The sequence below is a fragment of the Pagrus major genome, chromosome 8 (genome assembly GCF_040436345.1).
Source record: "Pagrus major chromosome 8, Pma_NU_1.0".
In the NCBI taxonomy this organism is placed as follows: domain Eukaryota; kingdom Metazoa; phylum Chordata; class Actinopteri; order Spariformes; family Sparidae; genus Pagrus; species Pagrus major.
The window spans coordinates 28,835,550-28,863,181 of NC_133222.1; the positions used below are offsets into that span (position 1 = coordinate 28,835,550).

The 27,632-nt window shown below is 39.6% G+C and overlaps 2 protein-coding genes across 2 annotated transcripts; one reads left to right on the forward strand and one right to left on the reverse strand.

Annotated features, from left to right (window-relative positions):
- Window positions 1-401: 401 nt before the first annotated feature.
- On the forward strand, window positions 402-19,676 carry anpeplb (alanyl (membrane) aminopeptidase-like b). Its single transcript, XM_073472512.1, has 20 exons — window positions 402-1,009; window positions 3,195-3,337; window positions 3,505-3,638; window positions 4,164-4,284; window positions 4,644-4,798; window positions 4,893-5,006; window positions 5,230-5,373; window positions 5,484-5,549; window positions 8,312-8,377; window positions 8,511-8,659; window positions 10,525-10,601; window positions 10,955-11,088; window positions 11,977-12,032; window positions 12,195-12,342; window positions 12,564-12,661; window positions 13,555-13,695; window positions 15,158-15,331; window positions 15,510-15,650; window positions 17,649-17,712; window positions 19,212-19,676. The coding sequence occupies exons 1-20, from the start codon at window positions 402-404 to the stop codon at window positions 19,356-19,358; spliced, it is 2,880 nt and encodes a 959-aa protein (XP_073328613.1). The 3' UTR covers window positions 19,359-19,676.
- arpin (actin related protein 2/3 complex inhibitor) lies at window positions 19,655-26,980 on the reverse strand. Its single transcript, XM_073472513.1, has 6 exons — window positions 26,850-26,980; window positions 26,306-26,381; window positions 25,424-25,556; window positions 24,790-24,996; window positions 22,764-22,924; window positions 19,655-21,602 (listed from the first exon to the last, which is right to left on the reverse strand). Exons 1-6 carry the CDS (start codon window positions 26,939-26,941, stop codon window positions 21,594-21,596), a joined length of 678 nt encoding a protein of 225 aa, XP_073328614.1. The 5' UTR covers window positions 26,942-26,980; the 3' UTR covers window positions 19,655-21,593.
- Window positions 26,981-27,632: the final 652 nt, after the last annotated feature.

Here is a 27,632-nt window from a genome sequence, read left to right on the forward strand (position 1 = left end):
GTGTGTGTGTGTGTGTGTGTGTGTGTGTGTGTGTGTGTTTGGTGGGTTGGACAGTGCTGTGTGAGGATGAAGTGTTCCTTGAGGTTTACCTAACCCTGCATTAGTGGCAAGTCTGCAGTAATCACCTCCAGATGTTTGAGAGCACAATCTGATTATTTATACAAGGCCAATGAATATCACCCTCGTAACTTACTCTTTGCTCTTTCGACAATGCCCAAGTTAATGCTTAATCCAAGTACAGACCCTTAATTGCTAAGGCCAAGCCCTGTTTATGGGAGGGAGGTTACTTTCACGTGAACTGATCAGTCATTGCAGACCAGAGGCATACAAGCTCAAGGACTCATCAGACTCTATCAGTCTAGCAACGGGACCTTCAAAACTGACCATTGGAGGCAGCCACCATGCCCAAGGAGACCATCACATCCAAGGCTATTGCCATTACCTTTGTCGTCCTGACAATCTCTGCCATTGCAGGCATTGTCACCTTGACCATTCTGTTCAAAGAACAGACCAGAGGCCTCAACATGACGGCCCCTCCAACCTGGACGCCGACCACAGCAGGACCTCCACCTGTCATGCGGCTGCCGAAGAACCTCATTCCTGACAAATACGAGATCTCCATTCAGCCTTTCCTCCACATCCAAATCCCTGAGGGGATAAATGGCAGCATTAACAACCAAAGTTTGATCTTCACCGGACAGTCTACTGTTTACTTTCATTGTGTCCAGCCGACTACAACCGTCTACCTCCAGAGCAAGAACCTGGAGGTTTCTGGTGGATTGCTGATGAACACTAAAACCAGAGAGATGATTAAGGTTTTAAAGATTATACCCCACAATGACCAAAGTGACTTCCTTGAGATGCCCTTGGATAAATCACTGGAGGTTGAGGGAAACTACAGTCTGTCTCTGTCTTTCAGTGGAGAAATATCAGAAAATCTTGAAGCGCTGTTTGTAAGCACATATGTAGAAGGAAACCCAGCTGCTGGAGGTGATACAGAAAGACAGAGGTAAGGAAAAAATATTACAAGTTCAATCTTTCTGTGTTTGGAATTTGTGATTGTAGCATCTTTCAAAGTATTCTGGAGGCATTACATTCTGTGTGTACAACCCCGTATAGGAAGAAGCTGAGATGTTGTGTAAAACAAATGAAACAGAATGTGATAAACAAATTGATGACGGTACAAAGACAATATATTTCATATTTTACCTCATCAACTTCACTGATTTGTGTAAATATCCGCTATCCCAACACATCACAAGTTGGACAGAGACAACAAAAGTCTGTGAAAGTTGTGGAACGCTCCAAAAACATCTGTTTGAAACATTCCACAGGTGAACAAGTTCACTGGTAACAGGTGATAGTCTCATCATTGGGTATGAAAGGGCCATCCTCGAAAGACTTGCATTCCTGTCAGGATTTCCCCGGGGAAACTATCAGAATGCATAAGTAGAAGATTTTCAAATTTTACACTTGACTTTTACAAAATTTGATGAAAAGGCTCAAACTATTCTGTAGACTAATCCACTTTTAGCACTCTCCATCGCGGTCAAGTCAAGTTGAGATGGTTTCATGGAAACTGAAAGAACATATTGTGAATTCACTCATGTCAAAAAATAGCATTAAGTGTTTTTGTCTCATGCACAAACACTCTGTGCTGTAAATAATCCTCATTCAGCTTTAGTTTTCAGATTACATTTGGTAATTTTTCTTGATTTTTGCTTTGTTAGGAGAGTTACTTAGAAAATGATATCAGTCACTCATTACACAGTACATATTGACAAAGTAATTGTGTTTCTTTTTCTAATTACTCATCAGCAAAAGTAATAAGTTATATCGCTTGTTACATTAATTTTGTTCCAGTGCCTTTAAACAACTCCAAAGAAGAGTTGTTTGACACCCACAAGTCATGTATTCTGTATTCAACGCACGTAGAAATAGAAACATTGAGACATGGTGGTGTAACAGGCAGCTAGCTGATGTTGACAAAAGATAAAAATGCACTGTACTTCATATAAAAGCAGTCTATTCATTCACGCAAGGTCTGATATGGCAGTGTCGGTGCTGAACCTGGAACATCATTTCAACTGACCAATGACGTTTTTGTAATGTCATAGCTCTGTGGCTCGGGGAAAAACATGAGAAAAGAATGCCCATGGTAGAAATGATCCTTTCTCACACGTGGTTAATGCTGTGATAGGGTCTATTTGAACCCAAACCAAAAAAACTGAAAAAAGTTATCATAAAAAATAAAAGGTAGAGTGTAACAATATGTTTTAACTGGAGTGTCCTGAGAGAATAAAATGTACTGGGACAGTTCTGCCAAAACGTTAATTATGATGTTATAGTCATATCAGATAAAGTATTTCATTAACATAGAAATGACTCAGAGATGTAATCACTTATTGTTGAGCAATGAGTCCTGCCTTGAACTTTTGTCTTTTGAGAAATCAAACTTGGCCAAATCAAAAGGATTTTTGAAATGCTGAAACAGAAAATAAACTAGATGAGATCAAAACTGATCAACATACGTGCACATCTGGTGATTAGTGTCAGTACAATTTTAATAAAAAACAGTGTGGGCTGTTATGTAGGAGCTGGTTGTTCATTTTTCTGCTTATGGACTGTAGTATTCTGGACGAAAAAGTCCAATTTTATTCCGAGAAATGAGACATGTTCATGGTTTAGGCTCTTATCTTTACTGTAATTGATCAATTTATTATGAAAGGCCCGCGGGGTAAAATGAACTCAAACACAGTATAAAATCACTGATTGGAGACATATGCTGGCACACACACTGTGCTAATGGTTTTATCAGTGTAGTAATCCCCTGTTAAACCCTCAGGAAAAAAAATCTCTCACTCATGTCTTCTCCTTGCTGTATTCACGCATTGTTTAACATTTATTTAAATTCATGGGCCAAAGGTCACTAAGATGTTCCTCAGTGGTCCTCGATTAATTTTCATTTGTCTGTCCAAAACACGCAATCTTCCATCTGGCTGCCTGTTCATGACTTTGTAGACACAAAATGTCCACTGCTTTCTCCTGTATAATTCAAAAGACACAAAAGCACATTGGTCGTCCATTGAAGTCAATGCTTCTAAATGATCTCCATATTAATTCCTATTTCTTCTAGTGTTCCTTCAGTACAAGCCTGCCAATAAAAAGCTGACTGTCTTTATCTGGATTCATAGATTTCTTGCTGCCACCAATTTGGAACCAACAAGCGCCAGGAGAGTGTTTCCTTGTTTCGATGAACCAGACATGAAGGCTGTGTTTTATGTGACCATCGTCCACAGGAAAGGCGCGACAGTTCTGGGAAATGAAGCAAAGAAAAGTAAAAATAAATGAGTTATTATAGCTCCTGCCTCTTAAAAATGTACTCACATGCAACAGGTGTATGTGTTTATTGGGCTTCTGGCCACATGGCAATAAAAGATTACAAGTAATGACTGAATAAAACATTCCTTTCCTTATACTGGTCCGCTTTGTTTCCTCTCTCAGGTTCCGTAGATGTAGACGATGAATGGGAAATGACCGAGTTTTTTCCAACAAGGAAGATGTCGACATACTTGTTTGCCTTCACGGTTTCAGACTTCACATCAATCGACAGCAAATATAACAATGTGGAAATCAAAGTATGTGTTCTTCAGTAAATTCAAGATGAATGATGTGATTGTTTTCAGTAAGGTGTTGCCCTTGGCTGGTGTGACTATAATTTTAGCAATTTTATATAAAACGTTTCGACATCTGTTCTGGCATTTAACCTTCCATAATATGACTCTATTTTCTTATGAAGCTTGAGTTAAAGGAACAGCTCACCCAAAAATGAAAATTTTGCCAGTTCATGCTGAAGGAAAGACCCAAAATTGATTTTATAAGATGTTATTTACACTTGTTTTAAGATGAAATCTTCACTGTAGCTGCTAAGCTAAAAGCGTTAGCACGCACCCTGTTTGAAGTGGGAGCTTGAATGCAGAACAAGGGCATGTTTTGCTGTGAAGCTCAAGAAAAGTTATGTGGATGACAAAATTTTCTTCTGACTTTCCATCGGGTGATTAGATAATTACAGAATTTTCATTTTTGGCTGTTCCTTTGACAAAAATATGACACGATATCATATCTTCTTTGCTTCGTCTGATCTCTGTGTTTTGCTCACACAGACATATGCTCGTCCTGAGGCCACAGCAGCAGGTGATACTGTGTATGCAGCCAACGTCACTGCATCGATTCTTGGGTTCTATGACGAAACTTTTGGAATTGGTTACCAACAGAAAACGCTTGGTAAGACTTGATGTGTTGATAGATGGAGGTAAAAAAGTGACAATGGCGTAGATATATGAGTATAGCTAACATGCACTGTGTCCCACTTCTGTATCATTTGATATTAATATAATGTAAATGCTAAAATAACTTTGACAATGTACTAGTTTGTGATACAGGTTTCAACAATTCAGTCTCTCACAAACTAACAGTGTTTTTTCAATCGGTCTAGGGCAGTTTCAGATTAGTTCTACTTCCAGAGCAGCTCTGCCCTTCTGAGAAAAACCTACTGGATGCTCTCGGATAATATTACATAGTACTGGCTGAACAATTTTATGTAGATAATCTGATCATTGGTCATATCTTTGTGATTCCTCCAGATCAAATTGCATTGCCAGACTTAGAAGTATCAGCAATGGAAAACTGGGGACTGATCACGTACCAAGAGGGAAACCTGCTCTTTGAAAATGAAGTGTCCTCACTGCTGCACAAGGAACAAATCGTCACAATCATTGCACACGAACTGGCACACCAGGTGGGAGAAAAAAACCCTGGATAAAAAATGATATGAGATCTGAATTAAAGACGCTGTTGCCTCAACTATCCACATTTTCTCTTTTTGTCGACAGTGGTTCGGAAATCTGGTGACAATGAAATGGTGGAACGACGTTTGGCTGAATGAGGGCTTTGCCACCTACATGTCATTCTTGGCAGCAGACCGCGTTGAGCCTACTTTTAAAATTGTAAGTTCAGTTCAATCATTCACCACACACTGTCTAATGAGGATTCTGTTTTGAGTAGTTACAAATGCTCTTTAAGTTTTCTCTTTTCTGTTCCGAAGCAAAACTTTGGAAAGTACGCATGAAAAGAAAGCTTGGTGCAAATAGGAGAGGCTAAATCATCTTCATATCTACATATAGCCTGGGTCATGCAACATGTGGTCTTGTCTGTATTTGTTTTCCTCAGAAAGAACTATCAATCATATTCAACCTCCACGCAGCGTTTGAGCACGATTCTCTGGTCTCATCCCATCCTCTCAGTCCTCCGGCGGGAGATGTCACGACGACTCTTGAGATCATTCAGATGTTTGATACTATAACTTACTGTAAGGTAAGAGTCAAATCACGCCAGCTATGAATAATATTATACAACAATCCCCGTGACCACGACAAGGGTGTGTAAGATGGAAATTAACATACAAATTGGTGTTCACTCTGTAGGGGGCGGCGGTGCTGAGAATGCTGGCATACATGGTGGGAGAAACAACCTTCAACACAGGGATTAAAGTAAGCAAAAACTTTTAACCTCATTCAGATGGGCTGAAACTGTGCTTTAAACACCAGGAAAGAGAATACCAGTCATTTTGCTACTCACCCCCATGTCAACAGAAAGTGAAGTTTCGAAGCCCACAAGACATTTCTTCAGCTTCGCGGCAAAACAGAGATACAGCATTCTCCGACACAGCTGAAGTAGATGGGGACTAATGAGAAAGAAAATGGCTCTATACAGCTCGTCTTTGAAAGGACGTTATTTACACCCTCAATGCTTGGTTGAGCTTGTGCAACCGTTGCTGACAGGGTGCGTGCTGCTAATACAGTGAAGATTTTGGCTTTAAAAAGAGTGTAAGTAAAGTCTTTTCAAATTTATTTGGGATCTCAGGGAATCCCCAAACTTTGATGACACCAAACGAGGTATGGAGCCATTTAATTTTTTCATCTGTTACGTTACATCCCCATCTTCCTCAGTTGTTTAGCAGAATGCTGCAATGCTGTTTTACTATGAAACTTCACACAATCTTCCATCAATATGGAGCTGAAAATAACCACATTGTCGTTTTTTGCCAAACTGTTCCTTTAATTCTCACAAATGCGTCTGACTCATGAACAAAGGTGACTTCTGATACTCCATTTTAAACTCTCAACACTCAAGTTTATACTCAACAGTCTAAATTTGTTTTTCTAAGAAGATGATTCCTTTTTATAACTTTGTGCATCCTCATATGACTTACAACATGGGTGGGGAAGCAAACTAGCATGGCAAAGTTTTCCAATTTAATTCTTTAATTGAGGGTTTGAAAAATGAGAAACAAATGCCTGCTTCAAAATCACATAAATCTCTTTTAATACATATAGTATTCCTGTTTTACTTTCTTTTTTTTCTTTTTTTTACTTTCTTCAACCAAATGCAACCAAAAATAAAAGCAAACTACATTCAACCAACAAAGCGAAGAATTTTCCCCTTTGGAGACTTTGGATTACAAAACTGTAATTTTTTTTTTTCAGATGGATAAATAAGCGCTGTTGTTGTTGGCCATAAGTGGTGTTTGTTACTGACGCAAACTATCATGCAGCCACAGGTTCTGCAGAACATGTGGCTATTATGAGTCTTTGCTGAGCCAAAGAAACTCCATTGATTTGTTCTGAGAAAAGGGCTTTTAGGTTGTAGAAAGTCATCTTTGAAAACAGATGTTTTGTATGAAGGGTTTGCAAAAAATCTTGTTTTTCGTATATGGAGAACAAGACGCTGAAAAACTGAAAGGGCAGGATGAGACAAAGGTTCCTTTGAACGACAGATTAATAAAAAATAAAAGAAATCGTCATTCACTGGTAAAAGACAATGGAAGCCAAGCATCCAAATCTGCACAGGTTTAAACAGGAACTGGTTCCTATTTCATGTCAAGTGCACAATAATCCCTAGAAAAAGAGATGGAACTTTTGATCCTTTAGTTTTTGTGGCCAGAACTATTTTAGATGTGAATAATATATTTAGTGTCTGAATTATACTGTTTTTATCTATGTTGAAGTAGCCATTATTGAAGGAAAAAAGAAAAATGACAGGTGAATTTGAACAGTAGCAGATGAAGCAACAGTAATTTGGGTTTGTTTGTCACCCTGGCATGAACAAGTTTGACTTAGATTTGGTGCAGTAGTTGTATATTAGTCTAATACCACAGCTGTGTAATAACTCCTACCATGACCATGCTGGTCATAATGCTCAGTTTTTGTTGAAACTGCTGTCAGGTCCAGTAACACCTGTATTGAAATCAACAATTTTGGAACAAACTATGTGAGCTTAGTGCCGTAACTGACTGAGGAGAAAAGAAAGAGCTATTATTGTTGACTAGCACTAGCATGTTGTTCCCTTTCTAGCGTTTTTGCTGTTAGCCTGCTAGTTCACCAGTAGAGTAGTCCCTGCATCATAAAGACACTAGCACCGCCTATTTCGGTGTGTGTGGTTTTGGTTCAGACAGAACTCGCACTGTACTGGACTGCATTTTCGTTAATTCATTTCACTTGCATCTTTCCACTGACTTTGCAAAGTCAATGGAAATACGTTCCATCTGAATGCAGCCGTAGAGAGATGTGGATTCAACTTCGCAACCATGTTGTAGGCTGTAGTTTGAGAGGTGTCGCACACATTTTGTCCCCCTCAATATATCTATGAGGAAACACACTAAACTCTAAATTCAGTTAGTAATCCAACACAAACTACCTGAATTCGGAGCGGTCATGCTGTCACTATGTATGTTTATTTAAACGTCAATAAACACAGTTTCCATCATGTATACAGATCTAATTTGTTGACAATAACACCATCACCGCAGCTCTCGATTCTCACATTCCAACATCTGGTTTTGGTCTATTGTACGGGGGAAAAACAAATAGGTTCACAATCCAAAACTTATGGTCACTTGTAGTTTCCATTTCCTCAAGCAAAATCATTACAGGGTGTCATTTTCCCAGTAGGATGGAGCAGAGAGATTACTGAAAGATGATAATGTCGGGAATTCTAGAGGAGCATGCAGGACTGAAAAACACTGCTGCAGAATCACAGCACCTGGTCTATCAATGCCGATCAAGTGTGACTGGCCAAAGAAATTACAGAGAACCTGTTTTCAGCCAAACATTCATTTTAACATTACTGGCGCCAAAACTTGCAGCTGCGTTTGGATATTTTAATACAGCTGTCAGCATCTGTGCAAAATAATTTTGAACACAGGATGAAACTGTGACAGCTAAGCTCACTCTCTCTGTTTTCTGTGTTTCAGAGGTACCTGTCAGATTTCATGTTTCAAAACACTGAACCGAGCGACCTCTGGAGACACATTCAAAAGGTAAAGTCTAAGATTTTGTAACCAGTTTTAAGATAGTATCTTATTATGACTATTATGGTTGTTTGATTGTTTGAATAATCATTGATCAGATTATGGTTTTATTAATCATAAAACAATAACTGAATGTTTGCAGGCCGTAGACGACGATAATGGTCACACCAAGGTTGCTGAGGTGATGGACTCCTGGACAAAACAAATTGGCTATCCAGTTGTCACCATCAACACTAATGATGGACAAATCACCCAGAAGCACTTCCTGTTCAATGACTCCTCTGAATCCAAGTATGTGCTAAATGGACATTGCAGCGAATACGGTTTTCAGTTTGGTTAAAGGTCCCATACTGTGCTCGTTTTCAGGTTCACACTTTTATGTTGGTTGCCGACTAGAAAATGTTCACATGCTTCAATGTTCAGCAAATAGATTTACATCTTTAGTATTAATGTAAGCAATGGATTAATCACTCAAACAGAGGAAAGGAAAAAATGACATGGTTTGGCCATTTATTTATCTATTTTTTATAAAGGCATTTGTTACTGTACATCATGACATACTTCTCTCCAAACTACAGCCAAACTCATAATAGGTGTAGGTTTTTGGATAACAGACAACAATTTGTACAATTGATAATGTAGGAATGAAGGAAGGTCAAATGTTGAGTCCCACAAGGGTTAGTACTGGGTCCTTCACTTTTCCTTTTATATGCTAAAGCTGCACTAATCCATATTTTTAAATGAACAATGGATAAAATGGTGTAATGTGTAATGTGAAATGTGCTTTCATTTATGAACCCCTTCGAATTATCACCCAACTCTGCAGCTCCTCTTGGCTCTACAGAGCTTTCTAATGTCTTTCAGCTCATTGGTTTTGGTTCAGTCTCAACACTTTCATCAGCATTGCTTCTAGATGCAGCAGACAGCTGTTTGCTCTGATCAACGCGCTCTTTGTCCTAGCCCAGCACTACACAGCAGACAAAGCTAGCAACTAGCTTGTGAACATAGTGCAGAATTTAGTGACTAAAGATACATTAACAGGAGTTAGTGGACACCAAAGCACAGCAGGAGAAACAGTATTGGATTTGCCTTCACCAAAAAAATAACAACGCAGTCATAAAATAATGTAATGAGTTACAGTTGTTTCCCATCACTGATAACACAGATCAGTAATAGTTTGTCCAGATACAGTAAGTCACCAGCATGAAGGATTGTGTTGAAGTTCACCTTCCATTCCTTAACTGTTTAGATTACGCTGTGACTCATTGGCTTGTATACTTGAAGTTTGGACCGATGCAAACTGTAGATGAAAAATGTGAGCGAATGCAAAAATTGGTTCCAAATTGATGAATCGCTTCTTCAGTTTTCATTGGCATGTTGCCATGATCAGTATATACAGATATTATATCATTATCGTGACATGAGACTATAAATCACCTTAGATTTAGGAAATGGTTATATGTTGATATATCACAAGTGTTGTCTTTTCTTCGTTTTAAAGGCTACATTACAGCAACAAGGTGTCATTTCCTGAACTTGCCAGACTGGTCTACTTGTACAAAAATATCATTGTATTAATACTTTGTGAAAACACCAATAGTTCTCACTCCAATATTGTCGAAATATCGATATGGAGGTGCTTAGTCCATATCTCCCGGCTACAATAGCCTACTTTTAAACATAACACATACAGAGCACTTAATAATTCTTTCATATAAGTAAAAACTGTGTGAGTCTGTTTTGTATCTGTAGCTGTGAGCAGAATACAGTCAATGTTGAAGTATTAATCCCTCCGTGTTAAGCAATTCTTTGTCAGGCCAGCATGACATCACTGCAGCTGATTACAGTGGATTATACATCTGGCCATGTTGAGTGTTTCGAAACAATGTTTTGTAACTATGTGCTTCACTACACTGCCATGGTGAGTTGAGCAACAACTTAACCTGACATGGTTCGAAGTGACTTTGGCCGTATCCAGACCATAACAGCTCTGGACTCAGATAAGATTTCATGCTCTATGTACAGATCACTGTTATTTTGACTCTTTATTCCACATTTGTATAGAGGCTGATATATCATTTCCCAGATCATGAGCATTGTGGCTGTATCATAACCTGTACTTACACCTGCTTCTTTGTCTGTTTCTGTTTGTTTAGTCTTATGTGGCAGGTCCCAATCAGTTACATGACAAATATATCCAAACCTGCAAATTACCTTCTGGAAACAACCACAGGTAACACAATATACAACACAAACCCTTGGACTAAACAACTTGTTTCTCAGCTTTGCTTTCATATTGAACAAACAATCACCCAGTGTGCTTTATACCTGCCCTGTTTCATCAAGCTTACAAATGACTAGATAGAGAAACTCATGACCAAACTTGATTTTTGGACATCCTGAGGAAGCTATGTAATGGCTTTTGATTGAAGGCATTTGGAAGTTTGATGAGACAGAACATGATCAGATACACAGAATTAACCTTTCATCAAACTCTTTTTAATTTTTCTTTATAACTGTTCCAAACATTTGCAATTTTTAGCCAGTAAAGTAAAACTTATTTTTGACAATTTCTGTGCTTTAAAGTGCAGACAGACGACTTTGTTTCTAAGGATGGAGAGTGGTTCCTGGCAAACATCGACTGCACTGGATACTACAGGGTCAATTACAACCTGGAGAACTGGGCACGCCTCCTGACTCAGCTGGAGACAAACCGATCTGTGAGTACCGAGTCAAGTAATGAGTTGGCACATCACAGATCTGTGCAGAAACCAACCTCCATCTGTGCATCGTTTATTCAGCTGAATCAGGAAAGGCATTTCACAAGCTGCTTTTTTCTAGACAGTGAACTTTTATTGTGCATATAATGTTGATTAAGGAAATCAGATCGCTTAAAGGTGCAATATGTAAAAATATTGGTTGAAAACATTCAAGACTTAAAAAGTAAAATTAATTAAAATTAAAATTAGCAACAGAATGAGGAGGAATAACAGTATTGACATTATTATGTATGTGTATTGTGTTGCAATGTTTAGCATGTTAACCAGCTAGCCCTGGCCCATTAGGGTTCAAAGTTCCTGTGCTAGTGGTGTAAAAAACACCAACACTTCCCTGGTGCTCTGAGCTGCCAGCCCTGACCGCTAGTTGCACGGCTAACTAGCTAACAGCAGTTACAGTTGGCAGTAGTTAGTGGTTACACTGACAATATGCTGCCGTGTATTTTATGTGAATATAAATTCAACAAGTGGCCAAGAAACTCAACACAAGAAACGTATCAAATATTAATAATATTTATCAGATGAAATAAATAAACATTAAGAGCTCATCTCTCTTTGTTTATAGTAATAACCAACTTATTAAATTAATTTCTTAGCTAGATTAAAGGATTGACATTAGGGCTACATGACAAATGAGATGAATCAGATACTTCAATTAATTTAATAGCTGCATTTTACTTGTAAACGCTCTGGTTACATTTGACATAACTTGAACTTCTTCCATTATGCAATCACTCACATCCTGGAATGATTCATAAACATGAACAGCTCCCATGTCTTAGTAAACTGAAACATCTGTGAACTGTCCCTCATCTTCCTCTTGTTTTGCAGAGGATCCCCCTGATGAACAGAGGGCAGCTTATTGATGATGCATTTAACTTGGCAAGGTAATGACTCGGATTTGATCCAGACTTCAATTCTCTGTAGGTTAAATGTGTTGCGAGGCTGTAATCATAATGTGACACACATTCATTTTTTATTTTAAATGGCTGAAATAGGCCCATGCTTACCACCCTGATCTGACCAAATCCAATCTCTGTTGTCCTCAGAGCCAAACTCGTCGACGTGATTCTGGCTCTGAATTCAACTCGCTTCCTTCGGAATGAGACAGAGTACATTCCCTGGGAGTCAGCAGTCAGGAACCTTGAATACTTTGTCCTCATGTTTGACCGCTCCGAGGTGTATGGACCCATGCAGGCATGTGTCATTAAAACAGGTTTTTTTTAACTTGAAATGAAACATGTATCTTGCTTTTGTACATTACTCACTGAATTGACCTGTAGTGGGTGGAGAAGATGGATGTGCCTGCTGGTGTTAGTGTTCATCCCTCATCAGAACATAAACAGATGTGCTGTTAATATGTTATATTGCTGTGTGCTCTCCTGAAACTCTGCTGTAAAGCTTGTCTCTTCCTGCAGGTGTACCTCCAGAGACAGATTGAGAACCTGTACAACATCTACAGTTACAAGATGAACAATACAATCTATCCAGAAGTCCCAAAAGACCCCACATCACAGTAAGGAAAGCTCCATTTTACTGATCCCTCGGAGGTAATATCATCTTATTGTTAGGACAGAGTTTTTCCTCAGTTTATCCTCAAAAGATTTACACATGTTTACAGTTTTACAAACTCACAGCCCTGCCCAAGAGAGCCAATGCAGAACAGATGGGAGAATTTGCATTGTTGGCTTGGACACCATCAGTTATAGACAGATGTGTAGTGTGGACTGTCAGTATCGTGTGTCACTTATGGGTCATTTCATTACAACTCATTAGTTTATGTTTTTCTTTAAGAAAATCAAGTAAAAACTTGTATTAAATTTATAGGGTCTTGCAAAATCATATAGCTGTACTATAATTTGTGAGGTTTGGCCCACAGAGCTGAGTTTTCTTCATCTCTTTGGTTTTGTATGTGTACTGTAAGCCTCAAGAATCAATGGTCAATAGCTACTTTTCATACCTTTCACTGTCTGTAATATAACATTCAGTGGATTTTATTTCATAGATATTTGTACTTGTGATACCTGTTGAGCCTGTTTTTCATTGGGTCCAGGTAATTTGCAAGTTATGTCTTGTAACGATTTGGAAGATGTCATCTTCAAATATTAGTCTTAGTTTCTCAGCTCAATATACAAATTTTTTTTACAGTTTCAAACTTTTCACAACTAATTTCTGACTGGCTCTTTATGGTTATTACACCATGGCTAACAACACCCACAGCTATCCATTCTATATTCCAGTCTTAATCTTGGAAACAGTATTTTGACAGAATAATCTTAGCTCAAGGTGCACTTACTATCTTTCTTCAACAGCATCTCTTAAGTCTTTTAAAAATGCATTACATATCATTTAATGTCCTTTAGTTCAGTGCTTGTGATCTAAAATGACACTGTGATGCTTCATTCCAAGGCGCAACCAGGTCAACGCCATCTGGTACGCATGTTCCAATGGACTCCCAGATTGCGTAGCGATGGCTTCGAACATGTATGCTGCATGGATGGACGACAGAAACGACAAAAACGACAAAAACAGCACAAACAGCACAAACCCGTACGAACTGAATAAGTATATATTAATGAAATATATGAACTGTATTTATCATATATAATTTATATAATAGTATTTCTACTTCATACGTTCAGAAATTCTCCTTTACTTGCACATGATGGTTTCCAATAAGTCTTCTCACTGTATTAGCTTTCATTATATTCTGTAGCTTTACTCTCCAGCAATGATTTAGTAAAGGTCGGTGTCATTTAATCCCTTTTTGTGTTAATTGTTGGTGGCTGTTGTTACCACATGTTGGTTCTTATCTTTAAAGCTGCACTTGGCAGGATTTTTATATCAACATGACCTCTAATCCTAAATCCCCTCATGGGGCGTCAATTAGAATTAACATGATCCTGTTCAATTCTAACTGGCAAGGTATCTGGCAAAACCAAACTTCAGTGCCTTTACAGTTACTCTTTAACCTTTTGTAATCAGAAATGTGCAAAGTTACCTGGTGCAACTTTTAAGTAGAGCGACATTAACACCTCATTAAATGTGCATACTGTATCTGCTCAGTACTTCAACACACATGCATGTACATACATGCATGGAAGTGTCAGTGCATTTGCATTTACCCATATTTGTACATGGATGTGTATAATCCACTAACCGAGGAATCCTTATCTGAAATGAACAGGATAGAGGGTGTTGTGTGCTGCACAGACTCTAAAGCCCCTTCAGGCAAAGTTGTGATTGTGATATTGGGCTGTATATACATTATACATTGACTTGACAGTGTGTTTTGCATGTACATCAAGACTCAAAAAGATTTTGTCCAAAAATCCAAAAAGTCCAAAATCAGAACTAAACAGGATTGAGACTGAAGAAAGATTGACACCTGAAGACCATGACCATTTCATCAAAAATGTAATAATGTTGTGGATTGAGTTTTGTTTTAAAGGGATGATATGATATGTAAGATACGGCCAGAAGTTTAGTTTAACCATGAGAAAAAAAGAAAGAAAAAAAAGAACTAATATTTTCGACACAATGTGAAGATGTGAACAGTGTTGACGCTGTCAAAGATGTCTGTAGACCAGCTAGCCAACTAACAGCAGCTAGTCACCACAGCCAAAGTTAACTACAGCAAAGAGTATAAAGAGCAGCAGTAAGCAGTTATGCTGCCCCCTATAGTCGTGGAGCTACCTTCGAATTCTGGCCATTTTCTTTTTCCTTTATTGGAAAATTCTGTGCTAAAAGTGTCCATAACAATAAAAAGACCACATGTTAACATCCTGCAGGTGTAATCCCTTAGTTTGCAGTGGTGGGACAGTATAGACAAAAGTAGACCAGATGGAGAAGATTTGAAGGATGTCTGCAAATATGCTGATGGACAGGAAAATGTCAAGTCAAAAGCACAGAACAACCCAGAAAACTTGAAAATGAGACAGTCTTGTGTAGGAAAAATAACTGTCTGTGTGTGTGTGTGTGTGTGTGTGTGTGTGTGTGTGTGTGTGTGTAGATTTACCATCGACCCCAACCTGCGATCTGTGATTTATTGCCAAGCTGTGGCTGCTGGAGGGAAGGAAGAGTGGGAATTTGCCTGGGAAATTTATCAGACTACCAGTGACATCTCAGAGAAAGACCAGCTCCGTGAAGCTTTGTCTTGCACCAAGAAAATCTGGCTGCTCAACAGGTAAATCCAACAAACAGATCCAAGATGACACATCAAGTCCTGATGTGTCATCGCATTCAGCACTACATTAGTTTTATTTTCACTGTTTATGTGGTAACTGTTTTCATTACAGACACACCTGTGATAAGGTGAATTTATACTGAGGGAAGAGTTAGTCAGTGCTTTCCTTATCTTACAGATACCTGGAATACACTTTGGACCCTGAGAAGATACGTCTCATGGATGTTGCCTCCACTATTGCCCACATAGCGAGGAACGAAGCGGGGCAGGCGCTGGCGTGGAACTTTATCAGAGCACACTGGGACTACGTCAGTCAGGAGTAGGTTGCTATTTGGACTCCGTCTCCTGCATCTCGTATTGATTTTTATGGATGACTTCTCGTTTTCTGAGTGATTTGAGATTGTGTAGTCGGGTTTGACGACTATAAACTTGAAAAGTTTATATTAAGACATGATGCTAGTATTTTTGGTTTGAGGTTGATGACAGGCAGTATTTTGTGTCAGTGCTGAACATTTTTTTTATTTAGCCATTTTCCCAACAGATTTACAAGAAAATTACAAGTATTCATGGTTGACCCCAAAACATATGTTTGTCAGGGTGGAGAAGCCAACCCCAACACAGCAGCTAGATTGTGAGAACTCTGATGTAGAGCTCTTTAAAGCACTGTGAATCTGTTTTTTTGCCACTAAAGACAGAACTCCTCAACTAGCTTAAAGTCACACACATTTGTCATATTATGACTTTGTGAAGTTGGTTTGGCTAACATGTTTGCAACCTGTTTCCTATTTACACATCCATCAGACGCAGAGCAACAACTCCTGAAAAATATTTGGCTCTTCAGCTGCTAATGCTCTCATATGCTAGTCGCTAAATCCCAAATAATGAGCTTAAAAAGGCTAAAAGGCTCTGTAGAAATGAAAAAAAGTAAATATTTCTGATTATACTTTGTGGGTCACTTAGTTCATCCACACATTAAACAAGCAGTTTCACATCTTTGAAATATGCTTGTCTGGAAACCCTCTTAAAAACCCACTGTACCCTATTTGCCCGGCACCAAAGGACAACAGACAAAGCTAGAGACTAGCTGACAAACAAACATCATTATGGATCCCACTGGTTTTCCACCGAACCTGCCCTACCCCACCTTTGATTATTTGGCTTTGTTTGTGGCGTTCTCTACCTGTTAACTCATAAAGTAGCTCTGAGACTGTGTTTTATGGGCTGTAGTTTTCCCAGTAAACATACCTTCCCTCCTTCCTGGTCTTCTGCTGCTCCTCTCGGGGTCACTCATCCTCCGGAGCCGCTCTACGCTGCTAGCATTAACGACCGTGGTCCATTAATGAGCCCAGAAACACTGTAGCCATGACAGCCGAATAAGTTGCGGTGTTTGCTGGGGAAACTCACAATCTGCTGTAACTGCTGATTAAACAATAAATTCATCTTGGACCACTGACCTCCCTCCCTCCAGCGGACTACAAGGGCACCCAGAGGTGTGTGGATACAGGAGGACAGCCCAGAACAGGCACTCGGCCATGGGCACAGATCCCACCGATCCCCTTCCCTCTTGTTGCAGACTACCAGGGCCACGAAAATCTCATTTTTCTTTAATGTTTTTTCGGCGGGATGAAGGTGCCTATTATTTCACCTTCACCCGTGGCAGCTCAAAGCTCAGTCTTATGACCTGCGTTGAGGCCATGAGCTGCCAACTGAGAAGACAAGACTGTTGTTAGTGATCTCCTGTATGTAATGCCTCATCACAGACTTCTGAGAGGGCTCATCTTGCCTGGCGGCTGTTGTTTACAGAGGCCTCTTGTAATGAGCTGACCTACGGTCGAGTCACTTGAATAAACAGGCCATGCCATAAAAGAACAGGCTATAATAAACAGTGGCTTATAAAAGTGTTGCAGTGTCATCAAGTACAAAGGTCTTCTTATTTGATCAGAGCTTATCATTCACACTCCTTCATAAAGTCCCTACTGTTGGGCTGTTACCAGGAAGCTAAATCATCCGCTATCAGAGTTTAAATATACATAACAGACAGGAATTCATTTTATGAGCACACAGTGACACCCAAGATTGATCTAACTCAAGTAATCAGCAGGGATTTTCCAAATTCGTACTTGTTCAGGTCTACCTTTTGCGTAAATGAATGCAGTCTAACACAACCGCAATTAATTCTACCTTTACGAAGGTAAATGTTCAGCTTGTTTCAGAGAGGTTTTGATTAAACATTAGTCATTTTAGATGCTGTACTTCGTGTTGCTTTCAAACTGTTTCTAATATTTTGTCCACTCTACCCGCTTTTCTCTCCCGACAGTGGTGCATCGTTCCTGATCAACGCAGTGACCGAAAGGTTCTCCAGACAGTTTGAGCTAGAGGAGGTAATTTCTTGATGTTTTATCGGGTCAAAATGATAATAGCAGCAAGCACCGATGATAAATGAAAACTCTTGTCTTTCCAGTCACGTACCAGTAATTGATTAGATGAGTAACTGCATACACCCTGATATCTTATCAGAAGTCTCCCTGTCAGTGTGACATGTTAGTTTTTCTTTCACTAAGCCATTTCTTAGTTCAAAGGTCAAGGCTGGTTACATTTTCTATATGTTTCTTACTGTCAACAAATTCCCACGGAAAGATGAAAACTATCAACAAATGTCTCCTACTAACAAGTATCCAGAGCCTGATTGTTGTCCAAAACCTATAAAGGAAGCAAAAATGAGTCACATTGTTGCACTGGATGACATGTTCCTTCATCACCATGAACACACCCTGTTGTTTATTTTGAGTAAATGACTGAAATGTATTGATTGACTAACTCTAGCCCACGGGTTTTAGCAAACCAAAATCAAATATGAGGAAATAGTTTGTTTTCTCTGTGGATTAATAACATTGACTGCAAAAAGAATAGTAGGCGGAACCACCGTAGGGAGTCTGAAGGGCCAGGGTGAAGCTCAAATTGGGTGGCTCAGGATGTTGCCATCTTGTTAGTTCCTGACTCCACCTAACTCTGGAATCTACAAAGCTAGCTAAGGCTAAAAAGCTAGCTGTTCTCACAAAGAAACACAAGCGTTTTTTGCTGTGTTGTATGTGAGCTTGAGCATTGACCAACCAGCCAGCATACCTTACTGAGACTTTGCCATAAGCTAGTGAGCTACAGCAGGCACTGAGGGTGTGTGTATGTGTGTTCGTATTCAGTTGAATTAAGTCAGCACTCACAAGAGACTCTGAATCTTGTTTATCGTCGAGTGTCCTTTTCCTGTCCCAGATAGTAGAATGTACTTTGTACGCACAGCAAGCCATACAATCATGACAAACACGACTGAGAGGTCAGTATCTGTGAATCCAATAAGCTGAGGTAGCTTAGTAAACAGCTCGCAGTTAGCTGTCATAGAAAGCAACGATTCCCTTATTTATGCATGAATTAAAATATATATATTAAATTAATATATAACATATAGGTGAGTTATATAAAAATTCAGCCCCCTATAGTTGTCACAAATGGGGAATCAGCTATAAAGACCCGAACGCTTTCCATTTCCACATGGTAGGCTTCATACAGTGCGTAGTAACTGTAGCAGACTTACTCCTTAAAATAAGCAATACTCCTTGATGTTCGTAATTAGAGTTGCTAAGCTATAATTGGACAATTGCTGTTCAGGGGAGGAGTTTAGCCCACTAACTTAATATCGCAGTATTTCACAAACTAGCTTGTTTTGGTCTTTTCTTAGGATTTGTTGACAAGAAAAACATTAAGTAATGCCTAGTTTTCTACTTATTATACTAATACTAATGCACTACTGTTCCTGAACTGCAATGTATGGAAATATATTGTATTTATCCCACTTTGTGTGTGTGTGTGTGTGTGTGTGTGTGTACAGCTGGAACGTTTTAGGACAGCCTACGATGTGGGTCCTGCTGCCAGGGCGGTGGACCAGGCCATAGAGCAAACCCGAGTCAACATCGAGTGGGTCAGAGAGCACAAAGATATTGTACTGCAGTGGTTTGAACAAGAGATATCTTCGTAGAGTGGACAACGCCGTCCGTTATTCTTTTAGAGCCTCACAGATGTGTCACTGCGGTGCCTGTCTTTTTCAGTTCTGCAACTGAAACTTGCAAGGCTCTCCTACTCCTCCTACTAAATTCACTTCAACAACAAAAAAAAACCAATCCAGAGTGAATCACACTTTGCCCTGAAAATGGACCAGAGGAATAATCATGAAATGAGAGATTCACTGCCCACAAAATTAAATCATAAATGTGCCACGCACAAGACTGATTGAGTTCATGAGAGAAATGTGGCACCAAAGTGAGACACATAGTGTTTATGTCTATACTCATATCCTTTATTTATACAGTATATTCAATGCAGTCAAAAGTAACAAGATCTTGACTCCTGTTTGTGTCCTGTGTTTGTGATTTTTGCACATGATGCTGATACAGTATCAGTCAACCTAGATGTATGTTTGAAAATGTTTCATGTTAGAAAATCTTACACATTGACTTTTGAAATCACACTGTTGTTCTTGCTGCTGTTGCCAATGATCAAAACTACTTTATAATCAAAACTGTTAAATTCCACAGAGGAAAGTGGATTAAACCTCCACTGGTTAAAATCATTTTCTCGTAAATATGTATTATAAATATGTTTTTGGAGGGAAAAAAAAGAGTGCCTTAACACAAGTAAAATGCAACAGCTGATTTGACCAGTATTTTAATGCTGCCTGTTTCTAGACCAGCTTGTCAGCATTTGCACATGTCAGAGCCAAAGCACAGAAACAGAAACTCCTTTCTGTTTATTACAGGGAACATGTCTCTAAGTGTTTCATATATGTTGTAATCAAGGAACCAAATTATTCTTGAATGTTTATGAAATTGTTATTTTTAATAAAAAAAAAACATTGATATTGTGTTAAATGTGTTGAGTCCTTTAATCCAGTCATTTTTGCATGATCTATACTACCAAGATGGCAATAGTAATGATAATACAGTATGTATATATTGTATACCTGCGTCGACAGATCGGCCAAAACAATTAGCAGATCTGATATTCAGCACTTTTCTGAGATCAGAATCATTGTCTTTTTATCCAATTGCTGATCAAATGAATCATTTTAAAAATGTGCTACTTTCCCTCTGATGCAGCACGCAATCTTCAAAGTAACTAGCAACTTAGGTTATCAAATACATGTAGTGGAGTAAAAACTACAGTATTTGCCTCCAAAATGTAGTGGAATGGAAGTATATAGTTGCAGTACTTGAGTAAATGGCCTTGACTGACAAGATGAGGGGTATATGTGCATATACGTACCAAATTATCATCAGTATGGTTTGCCATCGTCACCATGTGCGAGTTAATGAAAGCAACTGATGTTCTCCGCTTAGCAGACATTCAAAGTGTGTCACTAACTAAAGAATAAAGGAATAAATGCCTCTGGTATGAGTACGCTTTATATAAAAAAGGCTCTTTCTGAGTGCCTTTACAGTACAAAAGGTGACTGATGGTCTGTTAGTTAATATGCATCTCCTACATCACATAAAATCAGTATGAGAATGGTTTACTAATCACATATAGACAACATAGCGTAACAACAGCCCCTTGGATGAACTTCCATGATCTTGTTCTGTAATGGCTTTTCTTTGTTCCTTGTGTCTGTGGGCTCCCTAACAAAACTGTATGTTAGTGTCAAGAAGCTGCTCGGGTGAGAAAAAGCATTTTGTAATAAGAATACCGGACACCAGTCTACTGATCTTCTGACACAGGAAACACAGCCCTTTGTGTTTAAATCTTGCGAGATATACTTTAAAGCACAATATGTCTCTCTAGAAATGATGTAAACTTCAGCGTGGGAGGACAAAAAACAATAGGGACATACAAATCATACATATGCACTTGGACACAAACAAGCAACAGTAGAAGAATAAACCAAGAGAGACTGAAAACGCAGAGCTCAAGTTCCAGTTGTAAAGCTAAGGATCTGTTCCAAAGTATACAAGAGAAGGGTGCAGCTTTAAAGATACAGTCTGCACCACAGCTAACAGACAGATACACTCTGTGGTGCTGGAAGAGTCTCATTCCATACTGTAGAAGTGACGCAGGGTTTCCAGCCCTTAGGCCCCATATGTTAGAGGTTCAGTCCCCCAGTGAAATCGCCGAGTCCATGCTGAAGACAAAGAGACAGGAATGGAGCCAAGTTGAAGCAGTTCGACCTGGAGACTGGAACAGAGCCAACACTTGAGGCTGATGGGAGCGATGGGTTTCCTCAGTCATCCTGGGAGAGAAACAATGTGGGAGAAGTGAGCCCTCTCTGGTTTCTGTTTGTTGAAGTCATCACCCGCTTTGTATATAGACTGAACACCAGATGCTGCCACACAGGGACCGAGCTGACCACTTCCCGTTATGTCATATCAGAGCTTCTAGCTTGTTTTCCATATTCATTCAAGTTTTGCATGTACAAACAGGATGGGTTTGCTTACTCCAGGCTTATATAAGTACCCTCTTGCCTAACTGATTTTTTGCATAAATGAAGCTAGGAGTGATGAGGGTAGATATTAATCATGAAAAATGCTATGGGAAATGTGAGCGGCATGGGCTGCCTGCCCTGCAGAGAGTTGCAGCTTGTCCCAGGGAAACTTGCCAGTTTCACACCCTAAAGAAATGTGTTAGCAGCCGATCACGCAGAGGTGCATCGCTTGAAATGCATCGCCAGCAAGACCATCATTTTCCTATGGTATGCTGCACCAGGCATGCACTGCTGTGCTACGTGTCAATTTTTATAGCAGTTTTTAAACATGCATAAAAGTTATGACTATACAAATATTTACAACTTCTCAGCAAAAGGCGTGGAGTCGCACTGCTTTGAGATGTCACACGTGATCCAGGCAACGTGCACATGTGAACCTGTTCCACGGGTGCACCACGCTGTGTTGACCGCCTGTAGCGACGAGTCTCGGTGTGATTGAGGCCAAAGACAGGAAGCTGTTTTTAGGGCTCTTGGAGCCATGACCGTCTGTCGGGGCATAGACATAACAGTGTACTTAAAGGGTAACTGCACCAATTTGACACACACATTAAAGTGTGTTTACAGATCTTGGTGAGTGCCACTGCATATGTGAAAAAAGCAGTATAAAGTCTTTTATGACTCCAGAGAAAGCTGGCTGTGATCTGATAAATTGCCTCCACTGATGTCACTCAGTGGATAGTTGCACTGTGGGTAATGTAGGCGATATCTTTAGTTCTACTGCCTCGGTTTTGATCACGTGTTTTTAAACTGTCTATAATGAGTCCAACAGTGTTATAGTAGTGCAATGCTAGACCAATGGACTGCTTTTCAAAACCTGGCACCTACATGACCTACAATGCAATTTAGCCACTGGAGTTACCCTTTAACTGCTGTATATGAGCTAGGGTTAGATTAGGTAGGTGACCTCACCCATTCATCCTCCTCTGCTCCCTCTCCATCTCCAGGCTTCTGAGTGCTGCCTGCGTCTGCTTTGTTGGCCATAATCTTGTCCGTCCACGATGCTCCGGCCTTCTCATCTCCAGCAAAGTTACACTTGGTTACCGTGCCACCGTCCACTTTGGCTAAGGAAACTGGAAGCACAAAGGTAGAGAAGAGAGTAAGTTTATTTATGTAGTGCCTTGAAGAAGTAGGCGGCATTCAGTGCTTAAGAAAAAAGCACCAGTCATAAAACAGACATGAACGGGTGGGCCTTGAGCTGCTTCTTAAAGTCTTCACAGATCTCGGAGCCCCACAGCACTTGACTTCATATCTTGAATGTTTCTCTTCACCAAAAAAGCAACAAAAAGTCCAGCTGTGGAAAGAAAACCTAGATATTATTTATGAAAAGTTCAACACTTTAACAAACTCATCTTGTCAGGACTGTGTGGGTGTGGTTTAATTTAATAATAATTTGATTTAATTTCAGATTTAATTGACAGTGGCCTGGAAAAATACTCCACAACTGTCATCAGAAACACAAAACACAGAATCTCTTTTCTGACGTGACCAAAATGGCTTCTTTTCCACCTTTGGCAGGACATGGTGTGTCCATGTCTAACCCTATACCTCACACTGATTAAGGAAGTAGGTTTTTGGGGTAATTTAAGCTCAAAGGGAGACAGCTTCCAAGTTTGGGAGCCACACAACGTCTGATGAAATCTCCTTTAGTTATGAGCCTGGAGCCATGAATGAGCAGCACGCCCTGACCAGACGACCTCAGAGACCTACTGGTGAGGTAGGACTGCAACAGATTATGGCAGGTGTCTTAGCCTGCAGAGATCTAGAAGCCATCATGTAAAGAAATCAAGAGTGGTGTCAAAGGCCCACTCAAAAACTAAAGCTACAGGGAGTTTACAGCCTCCCTTATTAACATATAGACACAGAAATACAGAACTAAATAAAGAAAGTAATGCAGAAATACATCAAATCAATACAAGAATACATGTAAAAATACAGAAATATATGTAATATACCCCCAAACATTTATTTATTCATTTAATTGTGTAATTGTGTATGGAAGCAGGGTCGTCTATGAGTGTTTGTGGAGCCTGTTTAAGACTCTCCTACAGGGTCCCAACAGGGCCGGCCTGAGGGGATATTCCCACAGTTCAAATCCACTATCACACTACAATTAATCATTTATGCATTTAATCATTAGAATTATTACTTATATTTATGTATATTTTTTTATTAAATGAAAAAAAAATGTATTGGCATTTATTACAAAAAAAGCCCAGTACATAAAAGCAAAAGTACCCCAAAATAGATTCTTATGTTGTTAGTGTAGTGTAGTATTGAGATGTCATACACAGTATATTATAAACTTCTGTACTGAGCTGACTTTGTCACTTCTACTTTTTGGCTTCTTTTTCTCAGCCCCCTCAGGAGCTTCAAAATGCCCATCACGTGATAATGAATGTTGGCTGAATGTGTAAAAGAAGAGGCTGTGAACACACCAAAGCACTCCACTCCACGCCGCTGAGAACTGACTATTGAATATCAAAGGGCTGGATGACTCTTCTGAATGTGAGAGAGGTCAGACTCTGTTCATTCCTCTGGAGGTTACTTATGAAACTCCGAAAGAGACCGGAAAAACTAAATTCAAGTTTAATTTCATTCACTCCCCACTGCCATGGGGTTCAGTGCCAGGACAAGCTTGATCAACATGAAAGCCAAAAGGACCCTCTGGCTTTGAAAAACAAACACATCTTATGTAGTCTGAAAATAAATTAAAGCGCTCTGATGGAATCTCGTACTGCATTTGTATCCCCTAACAAAGATCCACTTTAGACAGCCTGAAGCAGATGCATGGTTCAGACAATAGAATATTCTTTCCTTTCAGGATTCATCTCAAATAAAAACATATTTGATGCTTAATGTGCACTGTTTTCTGTTTTCAGTGGTGAATATGTGGAAGCAGCTAAGCAGTAATAACAGCATGGTGACGCAGACTCACATATGAAAGGACTGTTTCCTCTGGTCTTCAGCCGGACGTCCTGTCCTGTTTCCAGCTCTGTTTTGTCCATCTCAGACTCGGGGTACCAGAAGGCCCAGGTCCCGCCGGGTCGGTGCTCGTCAGTTATCTTCAGCAGCTCGGCTTTGTTCACTATCGCCGACAGCTGCTCCTCAGACAGACGGTCTGACTCCCCTTTAGCTTCAGTCTCTGTATGGGCAGAAAATACGCACCTCAGTTAATGAAGCTAGAAAGAATTTACAGTTACAGTGTCCCGAGGGTCAATGCACTGCAACTCACGAAAACACATGCAAACAGAAAAACACAAAGTAATGAGGAAAGACAATCTCCACCAGTTTGACGACACATGCACAGTGTTTCGAAAAATAATTCTGCAATGTGAGCGAAACATAAACAAACACAGGAACACACGACTACAACGAAAATACAAGAATGTTGCAAGTCACACAGAACTGACTGAACTGAGACATTCTGACACTGCATATTTGGCAGACGGATACAAACTGATTCTTAAACTACAACTACACGCAGTTCAAAACATGGCAAACAGAATCACCTTTTCCAAGGAAAGAAAAAACGCAAAGATTTACTCAAATGTTTGCTGTTGTCTACTCACTGTAGGAGGACATGAGGAAACCAGTGTTGACCTTTTTGGTGTCGCTGAAGTTTGGCTCAATCTCCTTCCCGCTGCTTTCAAACTTCCTCTGATGGATGCGACTGGGTTTGATGTACAGCACAAGGAAACGTGCCTGCCAATGAAACAACAAGAATGTGTAGTTTTGTGTATTGTCTGTCCGTTGTTAGCTTCATCTGTCCAAAATGCAGACACTGATAAGGATTTGGGCAATATTCTGAAGTTCTTCATATGTTTGGTGAAAGACATGTTTATATAGTTCAGTAAATGACAAACACAAAGACGACACAAGATTTGAGGAAATCCTCATTTTGAAAAAAAAAACCAAAAACCACTTAACCATAAGTCATTATTTACAGACGGAGCCAGCTTCCTCAAACCAAGTTTTATCAATGACATCATTAATGACTGAGCTATTATTTACATTGATAATATTGTGCTGGCCTGTAAAATTGAAACAATGAATGACTTCATTGTGTACAGCGAATCTCAACTACTTCTGCTTATCATCCTCAAAATCAAAGGGGTGGCATTGCAGACTCAATACTGACTCAGAGGATGGCAAACGTAAAGGTGCTATTTGTGAGAAAAGTTGATTTTTGACTCTAATTCCCATAATGACGCTCTGGGCTTCCCGACTGATGCTTTGGGATTGTAGGACGTGTCGCCACCATCCCAAAGCATCAGTTTTGGACGAGAGCATCATTATGGGAATGATAGTCGAAAATCTACCATTCAACCCTTTTACTGTATCAATATTATATTATTATCGTGATATGAGACGATTATTATCCTTCGATTTGGGATAGCATTATATCATGATATCACATAAGTGTTTTAAAGGCTGCATTACAGTAATGTCACCTTCTGACCGCTGACGTCAGTGATCGCATGTCTGGAAACATCCAGCAGCTTTCCCTCTAGAAGAACCCCGGGGCCACTGTGTGGAAGAGAACATGTCTCAATTATATAACCATTATGATCATTGTATTTCCATTTGGTTTCTCATAGGAGAGCAACATCTTCAAATCCCCCTCCTCCCCTGTAGAGACCTGTATATTCAGAATTGCAAACCAAACTCCATTCAACAAACAGATATGGTGAGTTTAACAACTGAAACATGGTGAACAGGAACTAGACACACAGTGGTTTTGTAGCCTACGTATGTTTTTATCATTCCCAGGTGCAGACTGGAGATTCATTTCAATGCCGAATATACGACCACTTATTATTTCTGACATGAAAATGTGTGTGAGCTGTGGAAATCACAGCTACATGCTCGAAATTTCGGGAAAACTAAACTGTCAGATTTATTCAGTGGGGTTTGGTACAGCGATAATACTGTAACTGTAACTGTCACTCATACTTGTACTCTCTTTAACTTCCAGTCAGGTGTGTAAGCCCCTACCTGTCATACGTAGAGGGGGACCACACGTGGTCAATCTTCTCATTGTGAACTGGTTTGTTCTGTAAAGACGTGTTGTGATAAATTCGGCTCATCTTTCATGAACTCGTTTGGAACTTTTTTCCCTTTTCCGAGATTTTCCGGTTTTGCTTACTTCCTCTTCCTACATGTAGCCGCCTGACGGAGGTGCGCTCGGTTTTTTAGACGGCACGCACCGGCGGGTGACAGCCGTGCAAGAGATGAGGAAAGTGTGTGGTGTACACACTGAGAAAGGAGGTGCCCAGCACCACATGTGGTTTCTATTACTGTGGCTGACCCCAGGATAACATATTGCAGAGCTATGCTTGTTGGACACTATGTCATCAAACTATATGACCAGTAAGATGGACAAATGGGTGATGTGCTCCGTCCCAGCAAGTGCAACAAAGCAGAGTATGAGGGAGATGTCCATCAAGCACACGCACTTAATCTCTTACTCTTAATTTAGTATCTCAAATATTTGATTTATCACGAGTGTTTTTTCATCAGGTTTTCTAACATTTTCATTATTTTTTGTTCACATTGTCATTGGCATCATTTTATATATAGTAGGATCAAGAAGTTAGACCACTCATCAAGATATTTCTATTTTTTCTTTACAAACGATAAAATCAGTTGAGCAGTTTGAGTGAAAAATTCATCTTTGAAAAAAAATGTCCATGAATTTTCACTTCACTTTCATCTTCAAAAAGTGTTCACAAGTTTGTGTATAACCTCATGATTCAGGTTATGTTACAAACTTGTGGA